General features: G+C 34.1%; 4 protein-coding genes and 1 long non-coding RNA gene across 7 annotated transcripts; 2 read left to right on the top strand and 3 right to left on the bottom strand.

Annotated features, from left to right (window-relative positions):
- Positions 1-53: 53 nt before the first annotated feature.
- On the bottom strand, positions 54-6,834 carry LOC143196139 (BTB/POZ domain-containing protein KCTD3). The gene is made up of 12 exons (XM_076403756.1): positions 6,650-6,834; positions 6,280-6,593; positions 6,024-6,227; positions 5,768-5,968; positions 5,624-5,717; positions 5,392-5,573; positions 5,137-5,340; positions 4,960-5,076; positions 4,117-4,256; positions 3,732-4,051; positions 1,196-1,377; positions 54-475 (listed from the first exon to the last, which is right to left on the bottom strand). Exons 1-12 carry the CDS (start codon positions 6,703-6,705, stop codon positions 276-278), a joined length of 2,214 nt encoding a protein of 737 aa, XP_076259871.1. The 5' UTR covers positions 6,706-6,834; the 3' UTR covers positions 54-275.
- Positions 6,835-7,560: 726 nt separating this feature from the next.
- LOC143196142 (uncharacterized) lies at positions 7,561-8,926 on the top strand. Its single transcript, XM_076403762.1, has 3 exons — positions 7,561-7,817; positions 7,877-7,990; positions 8,047-8,926. Exons 1-3 carry the CDS (start codon positions 7,708-7,710, stop codon positions 8,795-8,797), a joined length of 975 nt encoding a protein of 324 aa, XP_076259877.1. The 5' UTR covers positions 7,561-7,707; the 3' UTR covers positions 8,798-8,926.
- A 195-nt stretch (positions 8,927-9,121) lies between these two features.
- LOC143196147 (uncharacterized) lies at positions 9,122-9,438 on the bottom strand. The gene is made up of 2 exons (XR_013005676.1): positions 9,304-9,438; positions 9,122-9,234 (listed from the first exon to the last, which is right to left on the bottom strand). It is a non-coding gene; the product is annotated as an uncharacterized LOC143196147 (long non-coding RNA).
- On the top strand, positions 9,210-10,461 carry LOC143196145 (uncharacterized). The gene is made up of 4 exons (XM_076403766.1): positions 9,210-9,504; positions 9,614-9,789; positions 9,844-10,014; positions 10,178-10,461. Exons 1-4 carry the CDS (start codon positions 9,210-9,212, stop codon positions 10,283-10,285), a joined length of 750 nt encoding a protein of 249 aa, XP_076259881.1. The 3' UTR covers positions 10,286-10,461.
- A 1,094-nt stretch (positions 10,462-11,555) lies between these two features.
- On the bottom strand, positions 11,556-16,841 carry ThrRS (threonine--tRNA ligase). 3 transcript variants are annotated; one of them, XM_076403758.1, is made up of 11 exons: positions 16,700-16,841; positions 16,169-16,413; positions 15,865-16,114; positions 15,551-15,808; positions 15,341-15,487; positions 15,093-15,287; positions 14,654-14,724; positions 14,120-14,599; positions 12,106-12,232; positions 11,889-12,051; positions 11,556-11,797 (listed from the first exon to the last, which is right to left on the bottom strand). In XM_076403758.1, exons 1-11 carry the CDS (start codon positions 16,754-16,756, stop codon positions 11,652-11,654), a joined length of 2,139 nt encoding a protein of 712 aa, XP_076259873.1. In that variant the 5' UTR covers positions 16,757-16,841; the 3' UTR covers positions 11,556-11,651. The 3 variants fall into 3 exon arrangements, with proteins under 3 accessions (XP_076259873.1, XP_076259874.1, XP_076259872.1); XM_076403759.1 differs by having other exon boundaries at positions 16,490-16,823; XM_076403757.1 differs by having other exon boundaries at positions 16,598-16,795.
- Positions 16,842-21,778: the final 4,937 nt, after the last annotated feature.

Below are 21,778 nucleotides of genomic sequence, written 5' to 3'. Positions count from 1 at the left end.
TTAGGTTGTTTTATTGTTCTGGTTCCTGCAGTTGTGGGTAAAAATATCTGCTATTTAAATTGATAAAAGCTTTTTATTAATATATATGATTTTTTTTCATAATGATAATAATAAGTATAATATAAAATAGTTAGGGTGCATATTATCCGTATATGTATATAACACTAAATCAAGCAGTAGAAAAGGAATAACTAAATAAATAACATTACCAACCGTTATGAAAATATATAAAATATAACCAATGTTTATCACAACTGTCCAATCTCGCGCCCTGTTTATGTCGAGCTGCTACTCTTATCGCTGTCGTTATGCAACTGCTGATTGAGGAATGCCACGTTGCTGGCCTTAAGACGAGCAGCGGCTGCCAGTGAGGGACACGGAGACATGCAGGGTGTGGAACACAGGCTATTGCTGATGTCGCATTGGTCTAGCATGCGTAACAGTTCGGACGGCGTCGGTCCACCATCGATTTTTTCTAAATTAGAATTGATTCGATTTTGAAAATAGTTAGGATACGTTGAATTAACTGTTATTATTTTATTAAGAACGTGAAAAAGTGAATTTTCTTTTTAAAAAAGTTTAAAAGAAAGAGTTTAAAAACTGAGAATAAATGTATTTTTCAAATAGTCTTTTTTTGTTGATAATATTGCTAGATGTTGATTCCGCTAATTTAAATACAAAGAATGAAAATCATCCACGCGCTGAATACTCCATGATTTATTCAACGTTCTTCGCATATCTTCTCGATAATATTTTTTCAATAACATCAGAAATTGCGACACTGAAGAGAACGCATGAACTTTTTTTAAAAATTGGACGATTGAAAACAAAAACGAAGAAATGATGGTGAATTGATTATTATAGGTCCTGATCTGCCATAGACAGCAATCTGAATAATAGTAGGCTAATAGTACCTGAGGCTGGAACGGTTGCGGCTGATCACCAACAATAGCGAAACTTGATGAAATATTGAGTTGAGAAGTAAACACTCCCTGGGTGTCAGCTGAACATTGATTACGATTATTGTTATTTATATCTATTTTTTTGTCGAAAACCCCGTTTAATTCTCAAGACTGTTTTACTATTGGGAATTATTATGATTTTTAGAGAGGTCCCAATGGTGGTTCATTTCTTAAAAAACATTTTCTTAGTTTTTGTTTTTCACGCCCAGTCAATATAAAAATGGTAATCTCACCTAAGTCAGTCTTATAGCAGAGATCCAGAGCAGTTGTGAGATCCCACATTTGAATGGACCCGTTAGAATGGCCGGTAAATATGAAACGACGGGGTCTGGAGCCCATTCTACTGGAACCCTCACACTCGTGAACGCAGAAGGCGCTGACGGTACTACCATCCACTGCTTTAATGACGCACACTCTGAAAGTAACAAGTATTGGTTGGTTTCTGTTTTCTAATTAAGAAAAATCGATATTTTCATAATATTTTCCTGTTGCTAAAAATCTCAGAGTAGTTTATAATTGGCTGCTTCAGATATAAATGATGTAAATGAATTATTGAATTATGGGAATAAACCAACAAGAAATAATGGACAGAGGTGTATATTAAAATGTGAGTATCAGTAACCTTATTTATTAAAAAAATAAACGGTTTGGGTGGTTGGAATGAAGAAAGCTTTCTGTAAGGAGAAGATTGTGGCGGATAATATTCATTGCCCATAAATTACTACAGAAAAATGTATATAGTCTATTCAAAATAACAATGAACTCATGTCATCATGATGTCGAATGCATTGCATATCGCAATTCGTAAATTCGTTTTAAAATCAGACAATATTTTCCTTCTCAGTTTATTCTGGTTAAAAAGAGATAAAGTGTTATCATACGTTCGAACATGTAACCGAAAGAAACTAGAAAATTGGTCTGGTTGTCAAATATCTGCATAATTCTTCAAAACATTAGTGGTATGTACAGGTTATAAACCGGCAAATCTTGCTTTTGTGCTTTGCTTGCTTTGTTAAATTTTAAATCACTGAATTCTGATTGAAAATACTGAAGCCATTAGATGACAGAGTCAGAAACACATTGCGTCTCTAATCAGTTACCTCGACCAGGAACGAGATGATATTTGCATTAGATATACTATAATGTTAAAATACGTTATATTTGATAGCATAATTTTTGTTTCATTATTTTATTTAGATTACAATTTTGTTATGGAGCGCAAAAGGGCTAAATCAGCGAGTCTGGGAACTAGAACTATTTCTGAGAACAAATAATATAGGTTAGCTCTCATTAGACTCATTATTCCAAAAAAAAATACATTAAAATACTGGGTTATGATGCATTCTGGATAGCACATCTCAGCGTATGTCCTCGAGGCTGATAACCCCAAATATAAAACAAAATATACAGCATTTCCAACAGGACGAGAACGAATTACACGCAGCAATTAATATTACAAATTGTAACTTGTAATCATTCAGGGCGTAAACCGACTTACTGGCCCATCGACAGTAATAAAGAACTTACTGGACGTTTACATTTCCAAAAGCATATCATCAAATAAAATCGAGAGTTTGTGCAAACTATCATCTGATCACGCTCCAACTTGTGTTAATATTAGACGCGATAATTCTGAATTAAACAAAGAAGCCTAATCTTATTAACAAATTTACTAACTGGGATATATTTGGACTTATAATGTAGGAACAAATCAGTTTAAACGTAAAACTCAAAAGTATAGAGAATCTTGAGCAGCAAACCCGAAACATAATTGAACAATATCGGTCTACTGCAAAAGAAGCTACCCTAACATCAAGAGAGAAATTAGAATACAAGGTAAATTACCCCCCTTGAAATTAGGGAATTGATAAAAGAAAGACGAGAAAAACTGCAGACAAAACAATGTTATACAATTAGTAATCAGACAAATCAAAAGATTAAAGAATATAAAAAGAGTTGCTTCGAAAAATATGTAAGTGAATTAAGCCCGAAAGCAAACACCACTCGATGTGGGAAGCAACTCGGAGAATTAAAAGGCCAATTATTAGAATATGCCCTATTAAATATGATCGACAATCGACCAAGTGCACAGAGTAATAGCGGTTGTTGCGGTAACAGAGACATTTGAAGAAAAGAAATACTGCCCCGCAATATTACAAGCTTTTGACCGGGTATGGCATTTGGGATTAATCTACAAAAGGGGCAAATTGTTACCGCGGAATTACTATAGACTTCTGGAATCATATTTTTTTTTTAAAGAAAATTTGGAGAAACAGCTAGATACCTCGAAATACATCTCGACGGCAGGTTAAATTGGAAACATCATGTTAGACAAAAAATAGAACAGATTAGACTAAAAGTTAATCAATTCGGACCTAGGGTGTACCCATATGGGGTTGCAGTAAAACATCAAACCAACTAGTAATCCAATGCGCTCAAAACAAAGTTCTAAGATTCTCGAAATCAAATGGATATATATAAGTAATCCAATATTTCGCTTTAAAACATGAAATAAAGTTGCTAAATCACCGCAATGTGGAAGCAATACAGCTACAGGGCAACACAAAGGAAAACAAAAGATTTAAATGAACCAAAGCACAAGAACTTGTTTAGTGTATAAGTGTATTCTTAATTTTAGCTTAGTTTTAGTTTAGTTTTATTGGGGAAATACATACTGATGTATTAATCCCATACTCGCCTTGCTTGTGTATTAATACAAGTACAAGAGAACAGCAGTAATAAATTAAGATTGTAGCAAGTTCCATTTACCTTTTCCCATTGCTGGCAAGGCGAACAAAGAGCTGATCGGCATCAGGAACCACCTTCTGTACAAAGACCTGTTCATCGTCCTGTTCGCCGAAAGGACCGCAGTCGTTACCCACAGCCGAAACAGACATATAACCTGTGGACGGACTGGATTGCAAGGAAACATGTGGCTCGGCTGCTTCCAAGGCGACGATCTTAAAGGAAGCCTCAGGCGCCGAACCAGGCTGAGTACTCAGCATACCTCTAAACCGAGTCACTTTCCAAGATCGCACGTGATTGTACTCGGAGCATACCGAAACAAGAAATTTCTCCGACAGAGTTACCTAAAGAATATTGTTTTAGTACCAGAATACACACACGCACACACCCACCCAATGATCGCCGTTACCTTAGTTACTCGACTTTGGTGAACTGTAAATGTTTGAAATAGTTGGGGACCGTGCCCAACTGTTTCTGGGTGCTGAACGATTACTCTGACTGCTCCGGACGTAGTACCATATGCAATTTCGATCCAATTTCCGCATAAATCTAAATATTCACAAAGTAACCTACGTTAATATCGCTATCAGCAAGTCGAGCCGTAGAAGAAAGAACTAATCAATCGGCTCTGTGTCTTGTGTTGTATACCAGCAAATTTGAGAAAGAACGTGTGCAGCAATAGGGCGTTGAGTCTCGAGTCAATCGTTACGTGGGAACCACCTTATCAATGTAATCATTTGTATGCAAAAGGCTATTATTCCACCATGAGGCGCGGAAGATAAAGTGGTTCCACTTGCGAAATGATTAAACTCAAGTGTGTATATTGTGGAAGCTTGAAACTTTAGTGGCATACCTTCGCGACCTCGTTCTGAAGCTGGCATGAAACACAAGGCCTCAGTTACTAATCACTCACTTCAAAGTAGACTGTATGTTTAGAGTCACAAGCAAATCATATTCCTATGTCATATGAGAGAGAGTAATGGAAAATCGCAGTATATTTGTAGTATAATTTGAACTATAGTATAATAAATTTTCTCCCTCTTCTCTCAGGATAGAATATTTTTATTATATCAATATTCAATTTAAAAAATATCATTGTAACAAGAAATGTAATTTTTCAATTTATTAGTTTAATTGTAAAGTATTTAAATTTCAAATTTCTCATTACTTTTTGAACACACCATTCCATTTATTCCTCCCTCATATATATGACAAATAGAAAATAGGTAAATGAAAATAATGTCATACTCACTTGTTTTGGGAGTCAGATACACAGAGATAGCAGTGACAGTATCGTTATTGGGATCTTTGTATAGTTCTGTAACTAGTAAATCGTTGTCTTTCATTCGAAGTGGAAATTTCTGCATATCTGCAATAGATAATAATGATCAGGTGAAATCATACACGGCGCTATAAAGTTTTTACTCACCAATATAATAAATACAGCCATTGTTGCAGCCAAGTAGTAAGATAGAACCAGCTGTATCAAAAGAAGCAATGGGCATCACATCCTGGGTTTGCCAGTGTTGAGTCATTGCATGCCAAACTCCTAATTTACCTGATGGTGACAAAGCTACCAATTGACTTCCAATGAAGAACAAATATTCCACCCTCACCAGAAGATTAAATGTTCCTGCATAATAAACATTTACATATATAAATTATTATATAAGAGCATTCTTGCCTATATTTGTTCTATCTCCTGTATCAGATATTCCCCAAAGCCTAACCTGACTACCATAAGATATAGCAACCATTTTAGATGTTTCATTTGGGCCCATTTTAGCATTAATGGCAATCCTTTCTATGCAACTTTCAATATGAGGACTTGTAAAGACCTGCTGCCAACCACTAGAGTCTTTTAACCTAATTAAATAAAGTATTTATATTGATAACTTTATTTTATATTTACATACCTATAACAAACCACAAAATGGGCATAACCTACAACAATCCAATTATGATGGGCTTTAATTATCTGTACTCTTAGAGGATCAGCCCAGCTGGAACCTGTAAAAAGCTTAATAGTATAATGTAAAAACCTTATAAATGTTTCTTACTGCTAGCACCAAAGAGCATTCCTAAGTCATTTCGAACTAATTTATTTAAGTCAGCTGATGAATTTCTTGCATGTCTCAAATCTAATGATGCTGTTCTGGAGTGGCCTCTAGTAGAAACTCCTCTTAAATCTTGGGAACTTCTGCTATAATTAGATTGTAGACCTTGCATTCTCAATTCTAAAGAGGAATTTCTTGAGTGCCCTAAAATAGTACATTAGCTTTATCAACAAATTTGAACATATTATTATAAACTTACCAGGATGTGACTGCACATAAGCTGTTGAGTGGTTTTGAGATGCATTATTAATGTCTTTACTTGTACTTGGTATACATTCTTGTTCACTTTGATTTTGATCATTAATGCTTGCTTCTCCATCACCTGCTCTACCTTTTGCCTGATGTACTCCAGTAGTTTCTACCAAAGGTACTGTTGAAGATATATTATCTTGTAGAGGTACAGCTAAAAATAAATATTCAATAATACCATAAATATAATTATTGTCATCACTAACAAGGTGGAGGTAAATATCCATAAAATAACACATCTCCACAGGTAGATTGTGAGAGTTCCTCGCATAACATCAACCTTCTGACCAAAGGAGCTACATTGTAGTACTCTGCTTCATGCCTCAGTGTCCGTATATCAACTCCCTTTAAATCAATTTCCTTGGTGCGCAGATAATTAAGAATAACTGAGAAAACCTCTGGATCGCGATCTATAAAAATATATCCCTTTTCATCTCTTAAACTGGAAATACGACCATTTAGTAATGCCGTAAAAAATGTATCTGGAATTAAGGTAAGTGTCTGTTTGGATGTTGAAAACCTAAAACAAAAATATGTTAATTACACGTTACTCACCATTGATAATTGTTTATTAACCTTTTCCCTCCTACATTTAAATGCAAAATATCTCCCGAGTATGGTTGATAAAACATTGTTTCTATAAAAGCATATTTATGTTTAATTCACAAAATATTCAGAATTCCTCTGTGTTTTGTGTTCTATTTGATAGCTTAGGAATTGTTGATAAATGATAATTTACAGCTGACGTTGACAACTTGACAACCACAGAAAAAAATTGACAACACAATATACTAGAGTGTACATTCTGTAGTTGATTAAGAGTCATGGTTTAAGTCTACACATTTTCTATCATTCTAGTTCTATTCATTTTCATTTAATTTTATAAAGTAATATCATGAAATAATAGGTTATATATGACAGTTTAAAATTTCCACTTTCGACTTTATTTCACTCTATTCTTTTATTTAATTGCCTTATAGGAAAATGTTCAGTTCAATTTTCATTTAGTACATTTATTAGTGTATACAACAGAAATAACGACATAGACTAAAATACTAATATTTAAATTACATGAGTGATTTATAACAAAAATTATCTTAAAAGTATAAGTAAAATGTATAAAAGTATAAAAAAATGTAATCATTGAGTTATATTTTACTTGTTAAAAATATTTGAATATAAAACAGTTCGGATGCATTAAAAATATTCAGAACGTCCTATATAACAGATAAACAGCAGAAGTAAATGTAACAGATAAATATATAAGTATACATTTTATTGTATCATACATAGTGGAATTTTACTTAAAATAGGGATGCCGCAAAAATATCGATCTATCGATATTTTTTCAAAGCATACTTCTCCATATTTTTTCAAAAAGAATTAAAGATATTTCTAAATGCAACCCTTCATACTGATAAGTAAAAGTTTATTTCGATTATGTCCAATACTATTTCAATCTAAAAAAATAAAATATAGGTTATGTTATTGAAATTTCCGGTAGTTTTTTCTATGGTTTTTTCACTATATGGTTTTGTTTTTTTCCGTGATTTGGTGTGTTACTTTTATGTTAAGTTTTATTCTAGTAAAATATTGTTATTTTTGATTTGTATTATTTTTCTATTGATTTTAAAATGACACCGGTAGAATATTTTAAAGGTCATGATGGCTGTATGATTTGTGATACAACATATGAGGAAGGAGAAACTTTTGAGACTCATGTGAAGAAAAGTATTCATAAAAAGTATTATTTGTATCTGTAGCTATAATATATATGTTATTTTAGCACTATATTAATTTTAGAAATAAGAAGAAATTATATTGCAGTTTATGCAAACAACAGTGTGCATCAAACATAGAATTTATTCGACATACAATCTCTACCGAGCATAATGCTGCCTTAAAGAATAAAAACAAGTAATTATACATAGGCTAATCGCAACTGTTACTGTTTTAATTCCTATTATTTGTAGGCCAGAGGATAATTTTTTCTGTAGTTTATGTCACATACAGTGTTCAAATAACATGCAGTTTGGACAGCATATGATATCTAAGGGTCACATGAAGAAGTTAAATGTTGATAGTTCAGATCAGAAAACAGAAATATTGAAGGAGTTGATTAAGTTGATAACTACAGTTCTGGATAATGAACATTTTCCATATGAAGAAGGTTTAATCTTTATTAAGAAAGTTAACTTAGATATGGTGGTGTTAATAGACCAGTGTGAAACTACTAACAAGTGGAGTCCTACTTCTACTCACTCTTCTGTATATCCCTTCGGTAAACATAAAAAAGGTAATAATGCAAATACTGTCAAGAGTATTGATTGGGACGAGGAAACACGTGAAAATGTTACTGTGAAGTCAAATGATGATAAAGATGAAGAAGTGATTGCAATAGCTAATACAGACAAAGAATCTATGAACGCAGAAGCAGCTGCAACAGATGACACAGTACAGAGTGACACTAAAGAAGTTTTGAAACATGATTTTACTTTGGAAAATATACCGGACATGCCTAAGTTATTGGCTGTAATTAGAATGGAATTATATCAGGTGAATTTAGTAAAAGGTGACCCTAAACGAATTTGTATTCTTCAAGAAATTGAAGAATTGGCAAATTTAATTCATACTAGTGCTGTTCCAGACTGTGAAGCTTTGACATTTTTAGTTGAATGGAATCGTAAGTTAGAAAGAATAATACAAAGTCGTCAAGTTGTTTAATGTTTAGTATATTTTTTATAAAAAATTTTAAAATTTAATTCTAATTTAGTGATCAATTAAATATTTAAAAGTAAAAGTTATTTAAAAAAATATTATATAGTAAATATAAAATATATTTTTTATATAAAATACTTTTGTTTTAATATATCCTATATTGAAATGTACATCTTTGTTTAACAACTCGCATGTATCCATCTCTTTCTCGGATTAAACAATTTGGAAGAGAAAAGATGAATAATAGTTTTTTAGGTTATCTATTTGTATACAAAAAATGTAGTTTTTATTTGAATACTCGGTGTTTCTTATTTATTTTGGAGCATGTTGTTTTCTCTTTGGTATCTATCGTTTAAGTTTCTAGTTGTTTACACCGCATTTTAACAATCGCGTTAGATTTGATAGGGGTTCGCCATCAATGGGGGATCTTCCAAATAATCCACCTAAAAAAAATGAAATAAACAATGGCAACGGAGAGGAAAACGGTTCACATGTTCCTCCAAATAAATCACCTGATAGACCTACTGCTGATGTCAATATTAATGTTGAGCTTCCACAACCAGTAAGAATAACTAGACATACATCTCCCCCAACCTATATTGTCAATAATGAACATGCCCCTAGTCAGGAGACTGTAGATGAAGCCAACGCTCTTTACCTGGTGCTATTGTCAGAACAGATGAAACATCTTGGATTACAAGCTAGCCAGATTAGTAAGTACAGTGCACAGAATATCAAGAGTATTTCACTATGTACAATTCTCTATATTTTATACTACACTGGTGAAACCCAAATGTAACTATCATGAGTGGAATTTTTTAGATCCTACTTTGAGCCGATATCGTCCCGGTTATTGGAATGTGAGGAACTTAAAAACTCTGGCGGCGGATTTTGCCCAGTCGCCCCAACGGAATTGGGTTTACGAACAGGCCCAGAATGTCGATTTGGATTCATTGAATTTTCTCACCTTTCAGCAGCTGCTTAACGGCTTATTTGAGGTGGGAAATAGGTGAGTCAGATTTGACAGTGTGTCAAAATGTATTGGTTTCTAGGAAGGAGGCTTCACCTGGGAGAGAGTCTTGGTTTTATTCTATTTTTGTACTGATATATCTATTAGAGCTTTTCAAGAGAAGCTGGTCAGTCATTTTCTGGATATATACAATTGGACAACCGTTTTTCTTAGTGGAAGATTTTCAGCTTGGATTGATTCTCAAGGTGGATGGGTGAGTACTATCCTTTTATATTTACTTGTTATTAATTGTATTAGGTATTGATATTGTTACATGCAACATAGGCTTCTTCAGCCTTGATTTGAATATTTTTAGAATTGATAATTAGTCAGCATCAATATAAAGGCCTAAAGAGTGTTGTGTTTTATTGTTTTAGGGGACCGTGCTTCATCAGTCAGCAAACTACGTATCCAGCGGCGCCGCAGCAGCAGTTGCTTTTTGTTTAGCGGTAGTTGTGGGCTACTTCTACTTGCGAAAAAGATAACCATCATTAGGGTATATGCTGCTCTTTTTTCAGTTTTTCACTGCCAATATTTGGGTGGCTGTACTGTTGTGTCTCCTGTTCTATATTGTGGTGTACCTCGTGTGGTCATTTAAGAAGTGACTTATTTTTCATGTGTTATAAGCGAAATATAATTTTTCTATCATTTACTGAAACAATTCAGTGTTTTATTGCATCTTTAATGCGGTATTGTTTTATATTCTGGAAAAATGTACAGAATAGAATACAGTATACCAGGTGGTTCAATAAGTTTTGACATAATGGGACACCCATTGTATTCATTTTCAGAAGATAATTATTTATTACTTTAATTTACTGATTTTCAAGACACAGGACTTCTGAGCATCTTAAATTGATTTAGGATCAAGTTGGTAACCAAAGGTTTAATTAGTGATTTCTTACTAACATCAATAATATATTGTCTATGGAATCATCGAACTTATAGGACTTATATACAAATAGTTTAATATTATAATTAAGTTAAGATATATTAAGCAAAGGATTTGTAAAATCACTTGCCTCTTAAAAATTAGTATATCTCAAAGAAGTGAATAATACATTTTCTTTGTGTCAGCACAATTTCCCGAAAACACTTTTTTAAAGGAAAGTATAACTGATGTGCGTGAGGCATATGGGTAAGATGCTTAATGAACAAAAATATTGAGTCTATATTCGTTTTTTAGAAGTAATTTTGATGCCAGTGACAAAGAACGCGGAAAGGAGTTTTGGATCATAAGTTTGCTCGCTGAATCCTTAAGAGTGGTAACACGTGTTTCCTGTGTATTGATAGAAAATAAGGAGATTAGAGACCGTATGAGCCCTAAGTTCAATCCATTCTTTAAATCAAAGGTATTAAAAGGTAAAACAAAACCAAGTAGTAGCTTTTGGATTGTGTTGATGTAGGTTTTTTTTGGATGATGTTGCATGATATTTGCGTACATAATCTTTTAAATGAACATATGATTGTCATTGAAGATTCGACCAGGGTGGCTTTAATACGAGAAATTTTATATCTCAAGGGAACTACTCCCATTTATTTATGCTACCATATATAGACCATAACGTCAACATGTAGGCGCCTACACTCATTTATATATATGCCCAATAATACATCCTTTCAGCACAGGTTTTTCCTGAAATTTAACTTTAATATCACAATAAGCAATTAATGTCGGGAAATTCACATTTGAATTTTAAGTTTTTAAAAACGAGAGGAGACAATGTACATGGAGTGAAAAAATTTCTCGATAGATCTGCTTAAGCTTATATTTAAAATGCACTTTATAAGTTACCAAATAAATTATAATACATTATGCATAATGGATTCTGGACAAAGATTGTGGGAAAATTAAAATTTATCCTCGCCCACAATGTAGTTATTTTTTAGATGTTTCAATTTTTCGATTAGAACATCAACTGATACTTCACCATGCACCACGTTGTCTCGGGTACGTACATTGACAGTGTTACTAGATCTCTCCTTCTCTCCCACCACTGCAAAATAAAAAGGAAAACTTATTATGAATACGAGTGTGCGAAAACTTTATGTAGATTCAGTATCAATGAAAAATCATGCCAACTTTACCCAAAATAAAATTAAACTGGGCTAACTGAGCATTTCTGATTTTTTTATTCATGGTATCTCCCGCATCAGTGTCAACTTCTGACATGAAACCTTCAACATAGAGTTTCTTCTGGACTTCTTCCGCGTATTGATCGAAGCTGGGACCGACAGGTACAACCATTACCTAAATTTAACGTCAGCATTGTACATATTAATATCTGAAAATAAGTCTACATACCTGCCGCGGGGACAACCAAAATGGCCATTTGCCACCATAAGATTCCGTCAGGATGGCTATCATTCGCTCCACAGAACCCAAAACTGCTCTGTGAATGATTACAGGTCTTTTCTTTTCTCCGCTTTCACTGAAAAGATAAATACAATTTTTATACAAGGAGTACTAGAACTTTATGAAGTTAATTTATGATATAAGAAATAAGATTTGTTAAATAGTGAGCATCTGATTGTAAACCGTATCAGTCGAAAGCTTGAAAGTTTAAAAAGAAGAAGTAAACCTGGATATTTATCAATATAATACATATATATTTTGATTCGGTTCGAACTTATCAGGCAGCATTGTATCTCTATAACTAGAATAAAATGAGAAGGAAAATATTTTCTGATCTTAAAACGAATTTACATCTATAGCCTATTCAAAGTTATTTTGTACATACGTCATTTAAATCTGTGACATCAAACGCAATATTGCCGCATCAACTCTTAGTTTTAGTTCAGTTTGGCTTTGATATACAACAAAATCCTAATAGTTGAACAAAAACGTCGTCAAATATTGTTATCAAACTACATAATACCATAAGTGTTATAACCTTGTAGCGACTGCTACAACACTTTAGGCCACCACGTCAAGTTCAAAGATTGGCAACACTGGTGGATTGGTACCATGCGATTCCCGGCTGTACAAGACCACCACGACGGCGTGTCGCTCTTTTCTCTTTTATTTACCCCTTGTAACAGTACCACTTCCATAGCGCTTCCGTACTTCCTTTACTTAACCTAATCTCCTGTGCATTCACCCGTCGGCCACATGTATCATTCAATATCGAAATAAACAAGTTTTTATTCAAACGGTGTTTTCAGTTCCCGTGCCAATTCCACAAAATAGTAGTGAGTGTTCGGACAAACAATCGCATCGACAGCTACATATTCCGATACCGACCGACCGGACGAACATTCCTACAATTGGTGATCCCGAGGTGATCGAAGTGCCTAACAGATAAACCAGCTCAACAGAAGCTACTCGACAGGTGCTCGACACGTTCATGGAAGGAGAGCGCGAGGAATCCATCACATGGTCGACGATATCCCACGAGACTTGCGCGATGGACGAAGACCACAGAAGTTCATCATGCATAACATCCACGCATGAACCCCCTTGCAGCACGAAACGCGACACGTAAGGCACCACACTTATAGGTACACTCAAACAAATCGGAACGCCCCAAGACGAACTATGCTCTGCTACATCTTCGATGGCAGCTGATCCCATACAACTCCTGGTTAAGGTTGGGCCCCCATCTTATAAGCAGTCCCTGGGTGATTGACTGCGTGATCACGGGTGTGCTCAGGAACCTGCACAACATGAAGGTACGTTCCACGGCAGCTTCACTAGGAGAGTAACGTAGCGCTACAACCCTTTAGGCCACCATGTATTCACCTACACCAAGTTCAAAGGTTGGCAACACTGGTGGTTTGGTACCATGCGATTCCCGGCTATAAAAGACCACCACGACGACGCCTCGCTCTTTTTTCTCTACCCCTTGTGGTTCTGCTTTCATAGCGCTTCAGTACTTCCTTTACCTAACCTAATATTCTGCCCATTCTCCGGTCGACGACATGTATCATTCAATATCGAAATAAACCAATTTTTATTCAACCAATGTTTTTAGTTCCCGTGCGAATTCCTTCCACAAAATAGTAGTGAGTGTTCAGACAAATAATCGCATCGACAGCCACGCATTTCACTATTGCTTTCAAGAATTTTACATGCATCTAACAAACGGATGACTTTGATAGGCTCATTCGTTTAAGTGTTCGAACTAATCAGGCAGCATTGTGTCTCTTTTTAACTAGAATAAAATAAGAGGGAAAATATTCTCTGATTCTAAAACTAAGTTACAAATTGCGGCAGGCAATACATTAAACATCCTGATAACATATGTATAAAAAAAAATTGAATAGACTATATGTTATCTTCATAAAAATATTGTACTTGTCAAAATTAATAATCTTACCTTACAAATGATAAATTAAATCTAATTGGTAACTGGAAATCGAGCTGGATGGTGGCGCATTGATGCGACCTATTCAAAGCGTCTTTAATGGTTATGTCGATCTTGGGACCGTAGAAGGCACCATCTCCCGGATTCTCACGCCATGGAACGCCGAAATCGTTCAACGACTCGGTCAGTGCTTTCTCGGCCTCGTTCCATATAGCGATCTCGCCGAGGTACTTCTCCGGTCGGGTGCTGAGGCACAGATCAAAGCTGAAGCCAAAGATGGAGTAGACGGCTTTAAGAAAGTCGAGGGCGCCGTTTATTTCCTGTTTGATCTGTTCTGGCGCGCAGAATATATGGGCATCATCCTGTTGGAATCGTCGAACTCTCGTAAGGCCGGTCAAAGCGCCAGATAGCTCGTTTCGGTGTAACACGCCGAAATCTGCCAATCTAAGCGGTAATTCTCTCCATGATCTGATCCTGTTATCAAAGATCAAACTGAAACATTTAAAAATCAGTATAATTGATATATCAAGTAATGATTATTCATACCAATGCCCCGGGCAGTTCATTGGTTTTAAGGCGAACTTCTCTTTTTCAACGTCAAATGAGAACATGTTATCCTAAAAATAGTATGATGAAAATATGGATTCATAAAAACACTAAAAGTGTCTATCTAAACCATTTGACGGGTATGTGATGTTGCCAGTTTACTCAGATTGATCTTTATTATGTTAAAATAATGGTCTTAACTTTTTATAAATACTCAAGAGGTCAGATAGGTGTTGCTTGTTTTCAATAAACTGATAATGATATGAAATATTAACACAATCAATTAATTAGTCTGAATATTTCTTTAATAAACTTTATTCTTAACCATAAATATTCTAAATTTTAAGTGAATCAATTCACATATATAGACTGGTTGTTGTTCACATCGTCTAACGGTTTCCGTAGACGCTTGTAAAAAAAGTATATAAAGATAACTTACTGCATAGTGAGCCCAATGGCCTGAAGTTTGCCATAATTTAGCATTATAGATGTTAGGACTAACCACTTCTTGGAAACCTCGCTTTCTATATTCTTTCTTGATCATATCAACTAGAGTGTTGTAAATATGAGCTCCTCTAGGTTGGAAGAAACATGACCCAGGTGATAGTTCATGGAAAAAGAACAACTCTTGCTCCTGTAAAATGTTTAAGATAAAGTACATTTTATTATGAACATTATAACCCATACTTTTCCAATTTTGCGATGGTCTCTCTTGGCGGCTTCCTCTTGGAATTTTTCCCATTCTTTTAGTTGCTTGTTGTCAGGAAAGCTTATACCATATACTCTTTGCAAAGATTCAGCATCTGCTTTTCCTTCCCAATAGGTTGAAGAATTCTGTAAAACAAAAGTTAATCAAGATACAAACAATATTACACAATATGCCGCAACATTACATACCTTGGTCACTTTTAATGCCTTGATTTTACCAGTATGTCTGACATGGGGTCCACGGCATAAATCAATCAAAGGTCCACACCTATATACAGTGGTAGTGGGAGTATCAACCTTCTCATTGAGAATTCTCACTTTAAATGGATTATATTTGAACATTTCCAGCAAGTCTTCCTTTTTCATTTCCAAACGTTCAAAGGGTTGCTTCTCTTTAGCTATATTTTTCATGAGACCCTCAACCGTAGGAAAATCAGATTGGGAAACCTATTAGAAATGTGAATTAAAATAATCGTGCATATAGTTTTAGTAACCGAACATACTCCTTTATCATTCAACCACATATCATAATAGAAACCACTTTCTATTGGAGGGCCATAACACAAACAACCTCCATAAATTCTCTCTAGTGCTTCACCCAAAACATGGGCAGTGGAATGCCAAAATACTGCTTGTGCTTCAGGATTATCAAATTTAAGCAACTCTACTGAACAGTCTCTTTCTAACGGACGATCCAAATCCCATAACACACCATTCACTTTAGAAATTACTGAATTGTCAGCCAAGCCTTGACTAAAGCATTTTAAAATCAATATTCACATATTAATGAAACAATAGAGTACATACCTGATACTTTTAGCTACATCGTAAACAGTAGTCTTCCAAGCTACTGCATTAATGACTTTTCCATCTGGAAGGGTGACTTTAATAGAAGTTTCGGGTTTAGATGCAATATCTGCATCATATTCACTCTTCAACTTATTCCAAAGGTTTAGGCGCTCTTCTATAAACGACGGTGGCGGCTTTAACTCCCCTACGGATGATTTATCTCCGCCTGCAGTTTGTTTGGCTTTTTCCTTTTTCATTTTTACCTGTAAATGCGAGGTTAAACAATAACTGTATTTAATCCACCTGGTTAGATGTAAAGGTGTATAACACAACACGTACGAAAAATTGCGTCAGATAAATAGACGACGGTAAAAAATCGATGACTCAAGGGTAATAATACAGAGTGTTTCTGAAAACTACAAGTTATACACAGGAAATATTACAAACCAATGTGGCAAAAGTACGCCGACTCAATGGTAGCGCAGCTCTAGAATAAGTTAAAACCTTCAACATTCTAACTTAAAAATGATAAATAAAAATGGTTCATGCCTTTTCACCACTGTCCACATTAAGTTTTTTCAAATTTTCTGCTACTTTGTCGCTCATTTCACTATTATTCTGCTAAACACACCACATGGAATTGACAGTATGCTTTCGTCACTACATTTACTTTGAACATTACTAATTTAGGCAACTAAAGAAACAATATTAAATTGAAATTTAATTTTTATAATAATTATAAACAATAAAATAGTACTATTTTAGATTTGGTTAGCTTAATACAGTTGAAATATTTTTAACATTGTTATGAGTTTGTTAAAATGTTTTTTATATGGAGTTACAATCAGAGATGGCGCTTAAAGGAACTACACAGAACTTTTCTCTGTGATATGAACGCAATAATTTATCTTTTTAAGCGATATTCCATAGAAAAAATATATATATTCTAACAGTGTATTAGTGCAGAATTAATACCATATTTATTATTAACTATAGTGTTTATGATTTGAATATAAAATGTAATATTAATCCTAAATTAAAGATATTCGAGATCTATGGAATTAAGTTATTATGCTAAATCCGGGGTGGTTTTGATAAGCTTCTGAAAGTGTTTTCAAGGTGCCGGAGGATTATAGTTTATGCAACGTTAGCGATAAACCAATTAAAAAAAAGGATGGACAAAGTCGTCGAAATTACACAATGCTAATGTCTCGACGAGCCGATGCATCTTTCCTCTTGGCCTTAGCAGCGTTACCAAATAGGCTGCAACGAAAATCGAGGATTTTGCAGCCACCTATTCATTAAAATCATTATACATATCCCGATAATTGAGCGATTTAAATGCGAGAACGACCCTTGACCTGTTTTAGAAGGTTGTTTCAGGTTAGAAATGGGCAACGGTCGAAAGAACATCATTAATTTTAATCGTGTTTGTTTGTTTCCTCAATATGTGGTTCACGTTTACTTTCACACAAGCTCTGAGATCATCCAGGAGAGTCCACGGATGTAGACAATCGGTCTTCAGGTGTTTTGTTCTGAAACAAGTCGATAGAATGGCTGGGAATTTTGAACTGGTCCATTCTTTCGATTTGTTCTTGTAATTTAAGCAAACAGCGATGCGTTTTCTTTGTTCGGAGTCAAATTAGCACGCATATATCGTAAGCGCTTTCAAATTTGCTTAATTAAATTTAATTTTCGATTTATAATTATCGTCGAGTTTATTTTTATTTTAAACGTTGTTTTAAACATTAATGCCTGGTTGGTGTTGAAGGCCTTTCGGTTCGTTTCAGTTGCGCGCTGAGTGATTGGGCAACGGACTAAGGTCCCACGATAAATATATATTCGTGGGATTCAGCTACTAATAATTTAAGAAAATTGGTTTCGGAGTTGAATGAATAAGCGGCCCGTTAATCAGGACCTTGTTTGCTATGACAAATATGGTTGACAAAATTATAGAAATTTAAATGCACACATTCCCATTCACTGAGTTGCAATGGCCTTGGTAATTTTGTCATTTTCTTACATCTGTTGTATCGTATGGGCACAAGATTTCATTTACTTGTGATAAATGGGATTGAGATAGGTAAAATAAGCTTGCTGTTGGAGATTTCATATTGTAACTTTCTATTTTTATTGAATTATATAGAGTATTTTTGAAATCTTTAGATAAATAACAAATTTTTTTGGTCTTTTAATGACAACTGCTTGATACCTTTTTGACATAGTGACATTATAGTGAGGACAGAGGTTGTTTTTGCGTCTGTTATTTCCTCTTGCAGACTTTTTGTGTAATAATATGTTATTCAGTTTGTTCAATTCACATAGGTAAACATATATAGTAACAGTTTAATTCAGTTTTAACAGATGGTAATGCATATGCCTAGCTATATTTTGTTTATAAATATTTCATTTTCCTGGACTAGTCCATAACTTTTTGCTTTTAGGATTATCGTAGTAGATAGTCTTTTCTTCGAGTTTGAGGCGCGTTTGTAGTTATATCCCCTGGAGGCTCAATCCATCTAATTAATAATTGTATATCCAATTAATATATTTTACTTTCATTAGAAAGTAAAGTTACCTTTTATTCTTAGTTTTAAAGTTCCTTGTAAAAACATTTTGATATCACTGTAGTTTTCTCCTTCGTTTGTTATTTTAATACCTGTATAACAGGTCAATTGAAAAGTCCCCGGCCTAACGTATGGGTGGCGCTACTAGAATTAAATCCATATGTTTTTTAGTTAGCCTTAACCCTCAAAAGATGCGTGTATAAATTTGACAGTTGTCGGATCATTAGTATGTGAATTATAACATTTTGAGTGAAGCAACTTTTGTTATTGTGAAAAAAAATGTATAAAAAGGAATTTCGCGTGATGATAAAATATTGCTTTTTAAAGGGAAAAAATACAGTTCAAACAAAACTTGGCTAGATGCCGAGTTTCCGGACACTGCCTCAGAAAAATCAACCATCAATGCTAAGTTTAGACGTGGTGAAATGACCACCGAAGACGGTGTGTTCAAACGGGTGGACGCCCAAAAGAGGTTGTTACCTACAAAAACATTTAAAATATCCACAAAATGATTGTGAATGACCGTAAATCTAAAGATGTCAGCTGAACCTGTACATCATATCATTCACGAATATTTTGGGTATGAGAAAGCTCTGTGCAAAGTGGGTATCGCGTGAGCTCACTTTTGACCAAAAACAACAAGTTGATGATTCGGAGCAGGGTTTGAAGATGATTAAGCGTAATAAACCTGAGTTTTTACGTTGATATGTGACAATGGATGAAACATGGCTCCATCATTTCACTCCGAAATTCAATCGACAGTCATTCAAGTGGACTGCACACGATGAACCCGCTCCAAAGCGTTGGAATATGCAACAGTCGGCTGGCAAGGTTATGGCGTCTGTATTTTGGGATGCGCATGGAATAATTTTCATTGACTACCTTGAAAAAGGAAGGACCATAAACAGCGACTACTATATAGCGTTATTGGACCGTTTGAAGCACAAAATCGCCAAAAAACGGCCGCATTTGAAGAAAAACAAAGTGTTGCTTCACCAAGACAATGCACCGTATCACAAGTCAGTGAAAACGATGGCAAAAATCCATGTATTGGGCTTTGAATTGCTTCCTCATCCACCGTATTCTCCAGATCTGGCCCCAGCGACTATTTCCTGTTCTCAGATCTAAAAAGAATGCTCGCTGGGAAGACATTTTCGTCGAATAAAGAGGTGATCGCCGAAACTGAGGACTATTTTGAAACACAGGACAAATCGTACTACAAAAATGGTACCGAAAAGTCGGGAGGGTCGCTATAATCAGTGTATTACCATTGAAGGGAATTATGTTGAATACAAAAAACTAATTTTGCCAAAAAAATGTGTTTTACTATGGTAGGCCGCGGACTTTTCAATTGATCTGTTAGAACTTCCTCCTTTTTTGAAGTTAGTTAAAAAATACCTAAATCATGCATATTGACTAATTTCAATAAAAAATCTATGGAAATTATTTTTACTTTTTGTCATTATATTAGCCAATTATCTAATAATTTAATGCTTCATTCTAAAGGACCTTTATACGACATGAGCAATTGTTTGTCTTCGAGAACAATGATGAAACGAAATAACGATAAAACAATTACTAAAGAGATATTACGGGGAAAGTTACATTTCTGTGCTAGTTAATGAAGTTATGTAACTCCTAACTTGGTCATGGTAAAGAAAATGCTCTTTAATTGTTATATCATGGTCATTCCGTTTGTTTCTCGTATCTAATGTTAAAATAACTATTTCCTTTATTTGTATAATTTTATTACACACTGGATGCAAAAGTTCGTCGCTTTTTGTTATTGAAAATTTGGTTTTATTTCAAAAGCAAAATGAATGAATACATATTGAAAATATTTTCTAACGACTACAACATTTTCCTATCTTCTAGATAATTCATAACAGCTTTAAAATATGTTTAACAAAAAGATTGAACCGACTTTAAAAAATAAATAAGGAACTGACTAAAAATTTAAAAAAAATCAAACTTAGATTTTTAAGACAAAAAAAAATTAAAACAAAATATGTACATAATAATCGCTGTAATAACTAAATAAAAATAAACAAAAATTTTATTTAACCTATCTAATATACGTATTTTATAATCTACTTATAATCTACTATATATACACAATTTAGCTTAATACCTACCTAAGCCTATTTATCTATTTACAATTTTATTTTAACTACTACCAACTAACTACTTTGAAGTCGATACCGAACCCAAAAATATGCCCCAAAATAATAAGCGTTGGGAACTATCGACTGAAAACAGTCGAAACAGTCGATAGTGGCAAAACAGTCGAAACAGTCGATAGTTAAAAAAATAGCGACTGAAAATAGTAATTGCTATTTTCAGTCAAATGCACGTTTCGACTGTTTTTTACCATTCGTGATGTCAGACGAAGATGTACGAATTCTTGTCTGTATAAAATGTGAGATAGAACAGGACGGAGATAAAAGCTTGAAGCAGTTAATTTTAAATGTCTTTATATTCTCCAATGGTAGTATAAGCGAGACAGAGATGTATATATATTCATTGGCGTGATAACTTTAAAAAAGAAATGGAATGGAAAATTACTAATTTGTATTATCATTTAATAAATAATATAATTTCAAAGGAAGTAGGATTACTTTTATACTGAATGTTCTGTGGATGCGTAAAAAGGAATGGAATAATAACACCACAAATGTTTTATCGTGTTTTAATATATTAATTGCTATTTTTAAATAATATAGCATAATAAATATAAATAGCTCAATACAACTTAAATAAAACCTAAAAACCAAAGATTTTCAATAACCATAATTACTAAATAAAATGTAAAAGTATACCTAATAATTGAAAAATCTAATCCATGATGAACCTAAAAATGATTGTATAATAACTACCAAACCCTTTTTAAATAAAAGTTTTATTTATTTTTGAACGGACATATTTTTAAATTACTGCGAATATTATCATGTTCAACTTTTCTCCCGTGAGGTGATTTCCTCGATCGTTAATTATTTTCCCAGATTTTGAGAAAACTCGTTCCCAGGGGACAGATTTGCGGGTATAGAGGAATATTTTACGT

The sequence above is a fragment of the Rhynchophorus ferrugineus genome, unplaced genomic scaffold (assembly GCF_030347505.1).
Source record: "Rhynchophorus ferrugineus isolate W39M unplaced genomic scaffold, kcgeb_rfMv2 rfM4, whole genome shotgun sequence".
In the NCBI taxonomy this organism is placed as follows: Eukaryota; Metazoa; Arthropoda; class Insecta; order Coleoptera; family Curculionidae; genus Rhynchophorus; species Rhynchophorus ferrugineus.
Note: the sequence above shows the minus strand (reverse complement) of the source record. Positions and strands in the feature narration are given on the sequence as shown.